This window comes from Lithobates pipiens, unplaced genomic scaffold (assembly GCF_037356315.1).
Source record: "Lithobates pipiens isolate NorthernLeopardFrog02 unplaced genomic scaffold, aLitPip1_a1.2 Scaffold_25, whole genome shotgun sequence".
Taxonomy (NCBI): domain Eukaryota; kingdom Metazoa; phylum Chordata; class Amphibia; order Anura; family Ranidae; genus Lithobates; species Lithobates pipiens.
Window position 1 is genome coordinate 176000298 of NW_027507787.1, and position 15776 is coordinate 176016073.

Consider the following 15776-nt stretch of genomic DNA (forward strand, 5'->3'; position numbering starts at 1 on the left):
TCTACAGACACATGTCCGTTGACATCCACAGGTTCAAAAGGCAATGGGTGGTGCGATCAGGGGCCTAAGATGGAGGAAAACAAGATGGAGTACATAAGTTCCTCTTTTGAAGATTAAAACTAACATAAATGTTATCTACTGTAGCTTACCAGTCCTTGGATGAATTGGTTGCATTTGTTTTTTATTTTATTTTTTAGGACTAGAACATTTCAGCAATTGCAGAAAATGCCTGTTGATCGTGTCACAAATGCTGTGTCCCTGTTGTTTCCTGTAAGCTCAGCTGCAAACAAAAGTAATGTTTTTTTTTTTTCTTCTGTAAACTACTAATTACCCCATCCCCCATATAAAGGAGATAAATAAAGGTGGACATATTAGTAGTCCTGCCTGGGTGGCAACCATGGCTCTCCATAAATACAATGGAGGAGTGAGCATAGCCACTCTAGGACAATAAGCGTATTAAATAATAGCCTAAAAAACGAATGTAGAAACATCATCCTAGGATTGGTAAACTACAATATCATAAATCTTTATTTTTGAGTTCAGTATGCTTTAAGGGCTATAATACATTTTTTTAACTGAATGTTTTAAAAAGGCAGTGTTTAGAGACTTTATAAACCAGTGCATTGATCCATGACAACCAGTTAGAAATTTTCCATTAATTTAGAGCAGTACAGATCAGTTGCTATGGAATCCTGCACATTGCACATTTCTCTTTTTTTGCTAGACTTCTTCAGACAGCTATAATTGACATTTGCAGCATGACAGATGGTGTTTCATTTAAAGGGACTAACTAATGGGCAGCAATAGGATGCTATGGTGACCCCCCATGTAAAAGGACAAGGCAGATATTAGCAGTGGGGGGTGAGATGCAATGGTGAATTGTCAGGTCTAGGGGGAGAGCACTTTGTAGCAGTGGTGAATTGCCAGGTTTGGGGGGAGATTACTGTGTAGGGGTGGGGTAGTGGTGATTTGTCAGGTCTGGGAGAGATCATTGTGTAGCTGTGGTGGTGGAGGCAGTGGTGAATTGCCAGGTGTGGGGGGTGATGTAATGCCGGGGGGCAGGTGCAGTGGTGAATTGACAGGTCTGGGGGAGATCACTACTGCCCCCATCCCCACCGCTACACAGTGATCTCCCCCAGATCTGGCAAGTCACCACTGCCCCCACACAGTGATCTTCCCCCAGACCTGACAAGTCACCACTGCACCCACCCCCACCACTACACAGTGAATTGTCAGGTCTGGCGGGGGGGGGAGATCACTGTGTGGGGGCAGTGATGAATTGCCAGGTCTGGGGGAGATAACTTTGTAGCGGTGGGGGTGGAGACCAGTGATGAATTGCCAGGCCGGGGGAGAAATCACTGTGTAGTGTTCAGGGTAGGGACAGTAATGAATTGCCAGGTCTGGGGCAGAGATCACAGTGTAGTGGTGGGGGTTTTGAGCAGTGGTGAATTGCCAGGTCTGGGGGGGGGGTCACAGTGTAGCGTAGGGGTGGGTGGGTGGGTGTAGTGGTGAATTGCCAGGCCTGAGGGAGATCGCTGTGTATCAATGGGAGTGGGGGACAGTGGTGAATGGCCAGGTTTCAGGGGGAGATCACTGTAGCAGTGGGAGTGCGGGCAGTGGTGAATTGCCAGGTTTGGGGGAGATCATTATGTGGGGGTAGTGGTGAGTTGCCAGGTCTGGGGGGAAAACATAGTGTAGCGGTGGAGGCAGTGGTGAATTGTCAGGTCTGAGGGGAGATCACAATGTAGCGGCGGGGTTTAGGCAGTGGTGAATTGCCAGGTGGGGGGCGGGGGGAGTGGTGAATTGCCAGGTCTGGGGGGGTGGTGAAATTACAGTGTAGCTGTGGGGGCAGTAGTGAATTGTCAGGTCTGGGGAGGGGGGGGGGGCACAGTGTAGGGGTTAGGATAGTGGTGAATTGGTGGGTCTGGGGGGGACAGTGGTGAATTACCAGGCCTAAGGGAGATCACTGTGTAGCGGTGGGCATGGGGGCAGTGGTGAATTGCCAGGTCTGGGCGGAGATCACTGTGTAGTTGTGGGGGCAGTGGTGAATTACCAGGTCTGTGAGGGTGGTAGTGAATGATCAGGTCTTAGGGGGATCACACTGTGGTGGTGATAGTAGGTGGTGGATTGGTGGGGAGGTCACATAGGAGGTGGTGGATTGAAGGGGAGATCACATGGGGGGGATCACATAGTAGGTGGTGAATTGGTGGGGAGATCACTGTGTAGTGGTGAATTGGTGGGGAGATCAGTGTGGTTGATTGGTGGGGAGATGGCATAGTAGGAGGTGGATTGGTGAGGGGATCACATAGTAGGTGGGGAGATCAGTGTGGTGGTGGATTGGTGGGTAGATGACATAGGTGTTGGATTGGTGGGGGGATCACATAGTAGGAGGTGGATTGGTGGGGAGATGACATAGTAGGTGGTGGATTGGTGGTGAGATCAGTGTGGTGGTGGATTGGTGGGGAGATGACATAGTAGGTGGATTGGTGGGGAGATGACATAGTAGGTGTTGGATTGGTGGGGAGATCGGTGTGGTGGTGGGTTGGTGGGGAGATGACATAGTAGGTGTTGGATTGGTGGGGAGATCACTGTGGTGGTGGATTGGTGGGGGGATCACATAGTAGGTGGTGGATTGGTGGGGGTATCACATAGTAGGAGGTGGATTGGTGGGAAGATGACATAGTAGGTGGTGGATTGGTGGGGAGATGACATAGTAGGTGGTGGATTGGTGGGGAGGATCACATAGTAGGTGGTGGATTGGTGGGGAGGATCACATAGTAGGTGGTAATAGGTGGTGGATTGGTGGGGAGATCAGTGTGGTGGTGGATTGGTGGGGGGGATCAGTGTGGTGGTGGAGATGAGATAGTAGGTGGTGGACTGGTGGGGAGATCATTGTGGTGGTGAATTGGTGGGGAGATCAGTGTGGTGGTGAATTGGTGGGGAGATCAGTGTGGTGGTGTGGAGATCACAGTGTGGTTGATTGGTGGGGAGATGACATGGTAGGAGGTGGATTGGTGAGGGGATCACATAGTGGGTGGGGAGATCAGTGTGGTGGTGGATTGGTGGGGGGGATCACATAGTAGGTGGTGGATTGGTGGGAAGATGACATAGTAGATGGTGGATTGGTGGGGAGATGACATAGTAGGTGGTGGGTTGGTGGGGGGATCACATAGTAGGTGGTGGATTGGTGGGGGGATCACATAGTAGGTGGTGGATTGGTGGGGGGATCACATAGTAGGTGGTGGATTGGTGGGGGGAATCACATAGTAGATGGTGGATTGGTGGGAAGATTACATAGTAGGTGGTGGATTGGTGAGATCAGTGTGGTGGTGGGGAGATGACATAGTAGGTGGTGGATTGGTGGTGAGATCAGTGTGGTGGTGGATTGATGGGGAGATGACATAGTAGGTGGATTGGTGGGGAGATGACATAGTAGGTGTTGGATTGGTGGGGAGATCGGTGTGGTGGTGGGTTGGTGGGAAGATGACATAGTAGATGGTGGATTGGTGGGGAGATGGCATAGTAGGTGGTGGGTTGGTGGGGGGATCACATAGTAGGTGGTGGATTGGTGGGAAGATTACATAGTAGGTGGTGGATTGGTGAGATCAGTGTGGTGGTGGGGAGATGACATAGTAGGTGGTGGATTGGTGGTGAGATCAGTGTGGTGGTGGATTGATGGGGAGATGACATAGTAGGTGGATTGGTGGGGAGATGACATAGTAGGTGTTGGATTGGTGGGGAGATCGGTGTGGTGGTGGGTTGGTGGGAAGATGACATAGTAGATGGTGGATTGGTGGGGAGATGGCATAGTAGGTGGTGGGTTGGTGGGGGGATCACATAGTAGGTGGTGGGTTGGTGGGGGGATCACATAGTAGGTGGTGGATTGGTGGGGGGAATCACATAGTAGGTGGTGGCTTGGTGGGAAGATTACATAGTAGGTGGTGGATTGGTGAGATCAGTGTGGTGGATTGGTGGGAAGATGACATAGTAGGTGGTGGATTGGTGGGGAGATGACATAGTAGGTGGTGGATTGGTGAGATTAGTGTGGTGGATTGGTGGGAAGATGACATAGTAGGTGGTGGATTGGTGGGGAGATGACATAGTAGGTGGTGGATTGGTGGGGAGATGACATAGTAGGTGGTGGATTGGTGGGAGAATCAGTGTGGTGGTGGATTGGTGGGGAGATGAAATAGTAGGTGGTGGAGGGATCACATAGTAGGTGGTGGATTGGTGGGGAGATCAGTGTGGTGGTGGATTGGGGGGGAGATCAGTGTGGTGGTGGATTGGTGGGGGGATGAGTGTGGGGAGATGACATAGTGGGAGGTGGATTGGTGGGAGATCAGTGTGGTGGTGGCTTGGTGGGGAGATGAAATAGTAGGTGGTGGAGGGATCACATAGTAGGTGGTGGATTGGTGGGGGGGAATCAGTGTGGTGGTGATGGATTGGTGGGGGGATCAGTGTGGTGATGGCTTGGTGGGGAGATGACATAGCAGGTGGTGGATTGGTGGGGGGGATCAGTGTGGTGATGGATTGGTGGGGAGCTCACATAGTGGGAGGTGGATTGGTGGGGAGATCAGTGTGGTGGTGGATTGGTGGGGAGATCACATAGTGGGAGGTGGATTGGTGGGGAGATGAGTGTGGTGGTGGATTGGTGGGGAGATGAGTGTGGTGGGAGGATGACATCGTAGGTGGTGACTGGTCAGCTCCGGGTGTAGGAGGGGGAATGACATAGCGTTGAGCAGTCCCCTCCGGTGTAGCACAGCCCGGTAACCTTGCTGAAGGACGCACAGCCTTTATTGACGTATGCAAATGTGAGAGGGGATGGGGCGTGGCCTGGCAATAACAGGAACCAGAATGAGGCGGTGAGTGCGGACAGAGTTCCGGTAGGGGATCAGACAGACGTGGCGGACTGGCAGTGTAATATAGCTGGGATCCCCCGGGGAGGGCTGACAGCAGCACAGAGGGGGTTCTGTAGCGGAGATGCTCGGGGCTGTGCGGTGTGATCGGTGTTGTGTATTAGGGGAGGCAGGCCGTCCATCAGCTGACATAACCCACATCTGCTTTTTTTCTCTCCTCCTGTTCCAGCCGTACAAGCCATGCAGGATGATTTACTGATGGACAAAACCAAATCCCAGCAGCGGCAACAGCAGTCAGCCTCCCAGCAGCAGGACAGCGGTAGCATCTCGGAAGCCCCGTGTGCCGCAGAGTCCCCCAGCTCGGAGAACAGTGTCAGCGCCCCCACCCTGAAGGAGAAGATGCAGATGGAATCTCCGATCCTCCCGGGACTCAGCTTCCCCCAGCAGGAGCCCCCCGCCGGCCCTTCCCTGTCCCCATCATTCGGCAGCACCTGGTCCACCGGAGGGACGAGCAGCGCTGTGGATGACAGCTTCTTCCAAGGGATCCCCCCTGTCAATGGGACGATGCTCTTCCAGAACTTCCCCCATCACCACCACCACCACGTCAGCCCAGTATTCGGGGGCACCTTCTCCCCCCAGCTGGGGCTCGCCCACCAAAATCAGCAGCAGAGGAGATCCCCAGTGAGCCCCAGCAATCATCCCCCCTACAACCAGAGAAACGCTTATAGCCACCAGGCCATCCTCACCAACAAACCTTCCTCCTCTTCCTCCTCCTCATCCCCTTCCAGCTGGAACAACCAGCATAATGCTGCCTGGAACAACCCCACCAACCCCTGGGGGGGGCTACAGCCTGGGAGGGACCCCCGCCGGGCAGTGGGGGTTGGGGTAGGTGTGGGAGTTGGGGTCCCCTCACCCCTCAATCCCATCTCCCCACTCAAAAAGCCTTTCTCCAGCAATGTGATCGCACCTCCCAAGTTCCCCAGAGCCTCGCCAATAGCCCCCAAATCCTGGGTGGAGGACAACGTCTTCAGGACGGATAATGGAAACAACCTACTGCCCATGCAGGTAATTATTAATGTGTGTGTCTTTATACCTTACCCAGCAGTGTCTGCCATCTCTGGGGTTCCTGATTTACTAGACACAAGTAATCAGCTCCTATTAGGGGTGGCTGGCCCCTAGACAGTGCTTAGCTTGCATATGGGCCATGTGAGAGGCAGGGCAGTGCGAGTTCAGCACTGAGATCTCTGACATCTGCTGCAGGTTCTCATCTATTTCCAGTCTATACACCATGCAGTACAGCTGAGCTGTCAGGCTGGAATTTATTGTCTGCACTTTCCTGATGAAGAACACAGAACAGGGAGTCTGCCGCAGAAAAGGGATGGTGGGAGAATACAATGACAATTTAATTTTGCCATGTTTGTGGTTTTGTAACAGGAAAAACTGGAGAGATTATTTACGCTTTGTTTAAATATTACAGGTACTTATGGAGTGCCGCCAATTAACACATCGCTTTACATATATATTGCACATTCGCATCAGTCCCTGCCCTCATGGAGTTTACAGTCTAAAGTCGCTAACTCTCTTTCATACACTTATTGGGGTCAATTGGCTACCAGCATGTTTTTAGGGTACCTGGAGGAAACCCATACAGGCACAGCAAGAGCATGCAAACTCCAGGTACTTTTAATGCTCTTTTAGACCCCATTTGTAACCAAGTGCTTTGTAGCTTGAAACTATAACGTGCTTGATGTCCAAAAAAAAAGTGTTCAATAGTTATTGTTTACACCTGAGCTTAGTGTTGCTTTTTAGCCACAGTAATATTCATTGGGAAATGTACAAAAGCATGCATTCCTCCTCCCCCCTTACTACTAGATCTCCATTGAATAAAAATAATAAAATGTCTAGCAAAATCTTTGAAATGCCCAGAGGTGTGTTTTTTGTTTTTTTGTTAAAGCCTCTAAAATTTAACAAAGACACCCGGCTCCAATGTACGTGCAACCTTGTAGTAATGTTATAAACCTGCACCATGGCTGTCTTTTTGGCTTGCTTTACAGTTTAATGCATATTAACCATTGACTAATCTGTTAAAAGTATTCACTTATTACATCATTATAATCATTTAAAATGTTTTTAGCAGCACACTTACCAGCTAGCCAGAAAATAACAAAACAAATTACATTGTAACATTTTGGAAGCAGCAGTGCCTTGTCAGGGGGCTCTGTATCGTGCCATCCAATCATAGTCTCTGATGGTGTGTGTGTGTGTGTGTGTGTGTGTGTGTGTGTGTGTGTGTGTGTGTGTGTGTGTGTGTGTGTGTGTGCGTGTGTGTGTGTATAGCTATATAGATGGCAGAGCACAATGTCCACTAAAAACATCCGTTGTGTGCCTGTGCTAAATCCAGCAAGCTAAGCACTCCAATATATCATTTTGTGGCACAGTTTACCAATGATTGTGGTGTTTGCCCCATTCACACTAGTGCGATATCCCTTGCAAAATTATGCATATTCAAAACGCTTTTTGCACTTGCAGTGTCAATTATTGTTAATGGCACCCTACGCAAGAAGCAAGTTTTTGCAAATACAAAATGCATGACAATAATGCAGACCCAAAGCTCAAAAATGTACATGAGCGTCTTTGGCGCGTCACGCTATACTAGAGTGATGCAACTTGGATTTTGCAAAATGTAATTATAGATGCTATGTATTTGCTTTACTTGTTTTGTTTCCTATTTCAGCCCGTGTGTAGATTAGACAGCAGTACAGCTGTTTTCTTTTTTTGCTATTGGGTTTTACTAGAATAGAATTGTTTCTTTCAAGCTGTTTGGTGTTACGAGTGTTTGGAATTGCCGATATATTAGAAGTCAATTTGTGTATAGCAGACCATGCAGTGGTACTTCTGAGAATCCGCGCTCTTTAAATTTGTTGAGAAATTATGAGGACCTCAAGAGCAAAGGCAAATGTTTGTATAATCCTCTAACAGCTGTTGGACAAAGCGGCTCTAAAAAGCCATTCATTATATGTAGCACAGTGTGCTTGACAGTACACTTAATTTGCTCATGTGACAGGAGCTTTCTAGGCCTGCTTTTAGCCCAAAAAAAAAAACTCCAAAAGATTGCACTATGGCGCTCATTTTGAAGGCGCTCAGGGCACCATTTTAGAAGGGCAATGAAAAAACCGTATGCATCGTCGTATATTTGTTTTCTGTTGGCAAGCTTTGTCGTATTCCATTTGAAGCACCTTTTTTTTATACTGCTAGCCACTACTAATATCTAATAGGAAATCCTGCAGTGAGACCTTCATACTGGCTTTGCCAGCTGTTGCAAGGGGCTTTCATTTCACTCTCTCCTTTGTTTGTTCTGCAATCCAGCAACCTACTGGAAGGTTAAATTATTTCTCTTCAATTGGCTATAGCATGTGTTTATCAGTAGGAATGTGACAGCACTCAAGAATTTTGTTGGTCATTGGGTATAACCAACCTATAAATAATATTGCCAGTCAAGTGAGGTTTGTTCTTGTTGATAATTATAGGATAGTAGAGAAGCTGGCAGGTAATACAGGCCATTGGTGGCTTTGTAGAACTACGCCTGTAGTTTCCCAGTGGTAAGAAAGGGAGGATGTGTACGTTTTTCTTATTGGATACAGTGAATTCTGCAAAAACCTGTACAAGTGTAATGGAAGGAATTTGGCAATCGATGCTATACTAAAAATATGATCTCCCTTCCAGCATATCAGGTAGTTAGTCTGATACCAGGCCCTCATCCTCTTCAACTACTACTTCTTCCTTTTTTTTTTTTTTTTTTTTTTTTTTTTTTATTTTGTGTCCGGTCCCACACTTCCAACTTTACTGCATAGGTGAGAATGACTTGCCCCCTACTGACCGCAGCCTGCTAGGATACTCATGCTATGAATCCCCTGAAGCTTTGGGGCATTCTATATCACACCAGATGTACACTGAGGCATGTCGGGGTTGGAGAACCAGGTAGAGACAGCTGGCTATGGTTGGCCATTAGTAAATTCATGGATAGTTTGTGTGTTTTACCAACTTTCCATGAATTTACTGATTGCCAACAATGCAGCTGGTCCACTGATGATGTAAAAATGGAAGATGGCACCGCTGGTCCAAAGTGATGGATTTATGGTGCGTGTTAATTTGTTTGCTAGGCTTTCCTCTATAAACAAACATACTAAGGGGACGGGGGGGAAAAAGGTACGGTAGGATGTGTATCTCAACTCATGAACTTTAAGGGCCGGTTCACACTATTGTGATGTGAGAACCCTGCGAATCAACTGTGGATTCCTACGTCGCACCCGACACGCACGGCAGTTCACACTGTTATATGCAAACTGCTGGGGAGTGTCATTATGTTAACGACACTCCCATTTCAGCTCGCATATCGCATTGCGAACTGACAGTTCGGACATGAATCGGCTTGCATATGCGTGAACACACGTGGTCCGAAGGGAAAAAAGGGTCCTGTGCGTGTTTGCACCGAAGCGGTACAATATCAGCCATACTATCTGTTTGGCTGACATCGCACCGCACAGACCTCACATGTAATGTGAACAGCACCTGCCATTGCAATAGTGTGAACCGATCCTTAAAGTGATTTTTAAAGGCGTGTTTTTTTTTTTGTTTTTGTTTTTTTGTTTTGGTTTTTTAAATAACAAACATGTTATACTTGCCTCCTCTGTGCAATTGACTTTGCACAGAGAAGCCCCGATCCTCCTCTTCTTGGGTCTCTCTTCTGCTCTCCTGGCCCCTCCCTCCTTTTTGAGTGCCCCTCAGCCAGCAGCTTGGTACAGGGGGCACCCAAGCCGAGTCAGAGCTTGGTGTATCAATTCAGACACAGAGCCCCGACCTGGCCCCACCCCCTCTCTCCCCTGATTGGCTTGCTGACTGACTTTGACAACTGCGGGAACCAATGGCGCCGCTGCACTGTCTCAGCCAATCAAGAGGAGTTTCTTGGATTATGGAGGTTATCATGGACATCACTGGAAAGAGAAGGGGCTCAGGTAGGTAATTAGGGGGCTGCTGCTGCACAGGTTTTATCTTGATACATTTTATGCATCAAGATAAAAAACCTTCTGCCTTTTACAACTCCTTTAAGAAAATAAGAGTGAGAAGCCCAAAAATGAATGGGCTTAATTTACTAAAGGCAAATCCAATTTGCACTTGGAAGTGCAGTCGCTGTAGATGTAAGAAGATTGAAATGAGGGAAAGCTCTGCTGATTTCTAAAATACTGTTTTTTTTTTTTATTTTTTTTTTTCATTGCATGTCACCCACAGATCCACAGCGACTGCAATTCTTCTTTTTTTTTTTTTTTCCCTCCCAATATGTTTTATTATTAAATTAAGTACAAAAAAGTTCCAATACAGTTTAATAACATACATTTCATCACCCGAAAACTTTCTTCTCTACAGCTAGATACAAATTATTTCAAAGCTTTTAAAACCTCTCCCCTCCCCTCTCCTGCTCTGGAGCCGACATTTGATGTCGCTTACATCTATCTCGGTACCAGCTCCTAAACCAATCAGGCTCCTACCATCTCTGCATACTTCAAAGTAAGCTTAAATGAGTGCCAGTCTTTCCATTTTCTCTCAAATTCCGCCCAACCGTCCTCTCCACTAAATCTCAGGTACTCAAAATTTATAGATATCATCTACTCTATTACACCACTTCCTCAGAGTGGGGATATCTGGATCTTGACAATGTCCGGGAATTAAACTTATGGCTGCATTCAGGAGTGAGGGGACCAGGGTTTTCAGATATTGGTTAACTGGTGTTTTCGTCTGGTGTAATAAACACTCCCACGGATCTTCGTGGACTTCCTCTTTTTTGTTATCTTTTTTTATTTTCTGAATTATCTCTCTCCAAAATTGTCTAATTTAGGACACGTCCACCAAATATGAGACCTAGTTCCCCGTTCTCCACACCCCCTCCAACAGCAAGGTCTCCGTTAGAAATTTTTGAGCTTTATCTGGAGTTATAAATGACCATTTTAAACTTTCTATCATATTGCTATCCAGTGACGATGCAAAAACCAAACTCACTCACTGCTGACATCACTAGTTGAGGGAGGGAATAAAAAAAATTTGTTTTAGATGGGGAAAAACGCCATTCATCTAGCACCATTATAATATTTTTTTTGTTTTAACTCTTGAAATGTGTATAACATTCCCCCTTACCATCACATCTAATTGTGTGTTCGTTTTTTTTTTTTTTTAATCCAATTTCAAAACAAATTACTTTTCCCCAGTGGAAAATACTTTGTGTCCTTTAGTGCAATTTATTATTATTATTATTATTATACAGGATTTATATAGTGCCAACAGTTTACGCAGCGCTTTACAACATTAAGGCAGACAGTACAATTGCAATACAATTCAATACAAGGGGGAATCGGAGGGCCCTGCTCATTAGAGCTTACTATCTAATTATAGCTCCATTTTTGTTTATTGTGGATCATATCCCACGTCTCTTAGGTTTTAAGTGTGGAGTGTACTTGTAGTGCAAAGTGGATTTGCCTTTAGTAAATGAACACCAATGACATCAGTGTATATCTCATATTGTAAAGCACTGCGCAAACTGCTGGCGCTATATAAATCCTGAATAATAATAATATATGTAGCAAACGGGGGAATGACCTTCATGTTGTGGCTATGCATGTAGCTTCTGATAGCTCTACCCAGACTCTCTCATAATATATGAAGGATTGTTCCAGTGGCGGCTGGTGCTCAAAATTTTTGGGGGGTGCACACAAACTAAAAAATCCTGGAAAAAAAACATCAATGGCAGCCTCACTGTGCCCCATTGGTCTCGGCACTGTGCCATATCAAATGCTGCCAGTGTGCCGCCTGCTGTCTGCACTTGCCTGTCTTGGTGGGACAGCTCCTCAATGTCTTTTCCCGTCCTCTCTTCCTGTTCTGTGCTATGATTGGACGCCTGTCATCCAATCACAGGGCCTGTTTCAGCCAATCGAGTGACTGCTAGCGGACCCGAGCACCTGATTGCCGAGCTGAGTGACCTGCGAGCGCCCAGCATGGCTATGGGGGGGGGGGGGGGGGGGGTGGTGTGGCAGGAGAGGGGGGCGACACCTGTGCACCCTTACGGACGCACTGCCACTGGATTATGGATTATTCCCCTGTGTAAGACATGTTTCATATCTATTCACTGTTTGATAAAAGTGTTTTATTTTTTTATTTTTTCCCCTGGTAGCTTGGGCAGTCGTCACACATGTGAGGTCTCATTCAGAGTGGGAAGTAAAACTGTTGGAGATATGCAGCTTAACATTGACGTGTTGCATGTTCTCTGTAGGATAGACTGCTTTCTCCTTCACCAAGACAGTAGCTGTCAGATTAGCAGCGCTGATCGGCTATATAGTGCAGTTCAGTGGGCCAAAACTGTACTAAAGTGTGCCCTAGTACCAAATATTTTGCATATTAACCAGAACTCTGTTAGTATGGCAAATCTGTTGAGCATGGCTACAGATATGGATGTAGCAAGGAGAGTGCTGGTTCAGGTTTTAAATAAAAGTATATGTGAAGTGATTTCACGCAATGTGAAAAAAAAAATCAATTAAGTAAGAGAAATTCTCTAAAAACGTGTGCAATTATGCAATAATATGTTCATTAAGAAAAGCAACAATAATAATCAAGTAAAGTGTCGCAGTGCAACTAAATATCAATAAGTGAAGTGCAAATAAATGCCAGTAAAAAAGTGTAAAGTGCTAAAGATAAGGTACAAGGAAGGATGGTAACTAAAGTGTCATATGCAGATAGTGATAAAAGGTGCCAATAGTCTAATCACATGAATGACAGCAAATATAAACCAGCAGATAATATTATATTTTTAATCCATTCATTTTTTTATCGAATGTTTGTTTGGATAGTCTGAGTGTTTTGACACAATAGTCTATAAAGAGCAAAGTGGACGTATCCTCATAAATCACAAAGCTGTGTGTCAGCAATAGTCCAAATATGTGACTGGGTGTTGCTATTATAAATAGGAGGTACTATTCAGTGGTGATATTTGTATAAAATTCCATTTGTTTTCTCCTGGATTATGGTCTCGCAGAACTCTCACCTTATGGCTATATAATAATTTGCATCAAATAATTGTTGCTTCCCCATTTGGTTGAATGTATAGTGTTCCAACCCAGATAAACTTTGCCACAGACCCAAAGTGAAGAATCATGACCATTGCATGTTAACATCCTCTGCCTATTGCAGCAGACTCCAATCTGGTCTGCTAAAATAAAAGAATGGAAGAGGATCCATGGTCCTCCATCTAGGCAAATCTGATCGGAGGGCAGTCGGGTATAAACAGACAGCAGAGTCCTTTACGCTTGGCTGCCCATAGAGTAGAGCAGGCTCTGTCCATGTCCGCTCTGCAGAAAAGGAGCTGACCTGGACCTGTCATCTGCTAGCTTTGCTCCAATCAGCAGGGGGTGAGCAGACAAGGTCCCCTGATGATCAAAGCAGTCTTCCCCAAAGGACCATACTGCTACCAGCTAGGTAGGCTGAATACCTAAAACAAAACACCATTTTAGCAGAGTAATATTAAATTGTAACATTTTTACTTTAAAATGTTGCAGTTTGTATTTAAAGTGATACCAAGCAGTGCAAGCACACACTGTTAAATTCACACTGGCCCCTCTGTTTCTGTATGTGGATGATGGCAGTGTTATTTTAATAAAAATAAAAACTCTAAGTACCCTTTTTCCTAGTTTATATCCAGCTGTCACATGACCCAGATCTTTCCCAGCCTGTCTGCAGGGAAACATAAGCAGGAGCTTTTAGTCTTTTGCTGGTCACATGTTCAAAATAAAAAGCCTTAGGAATACAGAGTAAAAATAAATCTGTTATATCAAATGTTTAAATCATCGTACAAATATATATTTGAAAACGAATCTTAATTATTTTTTGGCAATAACATGGTGTGGACAGATTTATGCAAGTCACACTCTGCGTCACGCCCTTCTTGCCTCTGTCTTGGAATAACAGAGAGATGAATCCTCCAACAGTCTATGTGTAATATCCCACCTCCATTATGTTTAGCTGGTATGGGGGAGGGGGCTGTGTATACGCCTACGTGTGACTATGGTCACGTTAGCTGGTCAGATGTGATAGGGAGGAAATGCTCAGCATAGAAATTCACTGAAAACTGCGCATGTGAAGAGTTGTCACCGCAGCTGCAAATTACTCAGCTGAATTGGTGACATGAACAGAAGGTGGAGATATAGAGCAGTAGGATCAACCAGGTATTTTACAGAATACAGAAGAAAAATTTCATGGTGATGGCGTATGAGCAGCATTTCATATGGGTTGTTTCTTCCCTTTTTTATTTTATTTTTTATTTTTGTGTGGGTTTAGTGCTACTTTAGTGTATTTGATTCTGCCTGTTTTTTTTTTTTTTTTTTTTTTTCCATTGTGTTCTCCCATCATATTTTTTTCCAACCTGGTGGGAAAAACTGAAAAAAAAAAGTATAATTCAATTATTGAATTAATTAAACCCTGTAAGGGTAATTGGTGTGTTGCCATAAAAGTAATTGCTAGCATACTTGTTTATCCAATAGTGCCTTGTAGATTTTTTTTATTTATTTTTTTCTGTCAAATGTCATGGACCAATATTGCAGGATGCCATTGCAAAGCCTTTAATATAAAGTGCAGACCACAGTTAAATCAATCATCACTCAACAAATGTATAATTGCTTAAAAAATACAAATAAACCTGTGATGTAGATTGGTTGGATAAGACTTATGACAATTATTTTCATTGTTGGGTGCTTTTAAAATCTGCATTGACTACCTTACATATCCCTGCCAATTGTGTTAATAAAAAGCCTGGTTTGGGAATCTCCAACCCCATATTATGTGAATGAATGGCGGGGCTTCAGCCTCCTCATAAACCTGATGTCAGCAACGCTCTGCGTTTATAGTATATAGTCATGGCATTACCATGAAGCCAGGTGCTTCTGCTGGAATCATTGTGACACTAACTACTGGTGCAATCAGACTAACTGCTTCTTGAAGAAAACATGGCTTCCTGAAATCAGTGAAGAGCTGCTGCTGCAGAATCCGAAGCCACAGTGGCCTATGATGGCTACAGATGAGGTTAAAACTCACCAACCACCAGAGATTCTTGTGCCTTTAGCACTTTCTGTAACATATTAAAACATCTTGCTATACAGAATATCCTAACATTAACGGAGTTAATCCTGTTTTAGTGTGGGGAAAAAAAAATACATTTTTTAAAGAGTTTAAAAAGAGGCCCTTCCTAAGAATAGACAACTTGAAATTCCAGCTATTACTGATTTTAATTGCAAAAACCCTCATTTGCCCTTCTAATTTAGTTACACATTTTTATAGGTATGAATTTACATCCTTGCCAAATACAGCTTGTACAATCTATTGTTTAAACTCTTGTTTACAAACTTCAGTAGCTCAATCTGAAATGGATTAATACTTGCAGATACAGCTAGAAACTAATAATAATTTGGAAGACCCATTTTCTTAATATTCCACATTCTATGTACAGCCTTTATTCTTCAGCTGCTGCTTTTTTTATTTTTTTTTTATTTGAAGGATCTAATTTCTGGACCACATGGCAAAGTGCACAATTTCCTGACAAACTGGCTTATGTAAATACTATAGAAATAATAGTTCTCTTTTTTTAATCTTTGTAATTTGGCTATGTTAAGGACAAGCAAGTACAGGCATTGTCTGTAAAGCTGGCTATGCATGGATCGAAATTCAAGGATTGGCCAAATTTCGATCCACGTATGGTCGGCTGGTTGTACACAAGTCCATTTTATCAATTCTGTTGGAAAAATGTTACGGCTGGTGTATTCTGATGGCAGGTTAATACCCCTGCTGTCAATATACCATAGCGCTGCAGGAGGGATTCCCCCAACCACATTA

General features: G+C 44.9%; 1 protein-coding gene across 4 annotated transcripts in view; it reads left to right on the top strand.

The window, feature by feature from the left end:
- The window catches only part of CPEB3 (cytoplasmic polyadenylation element binding protein 3), a 208854-nt gene that overhangs the window by 42021 nt on the left and 151057 nt on the right, over nucleotides 1-15776 (top strand). For 2 of the 4 annotated variants that reach the window (XM_077455224.1, XM_077455225.1), the window contains exons 2-3: nucleotides 198-292; nucleotides 5086-5921. In XM_077455224.1, the coding sequence (XP_077311350.1) occupies nucleotides 226-292; nucleotides 5086-5921 (903 nt within the window). In that variant the 5' untranslated portion in view covers nucleotides 198-225. Of the gene's footprint in view, nucleotides 1-197; nucleotides 293-4698; nucleotides 4863-5085; nucleotides 5922-15776 lie in introns of those variants that run through there. The other 2 variants (XM_077455227.1, XM_077455226.1) reach the window with 2 other exon arrangements.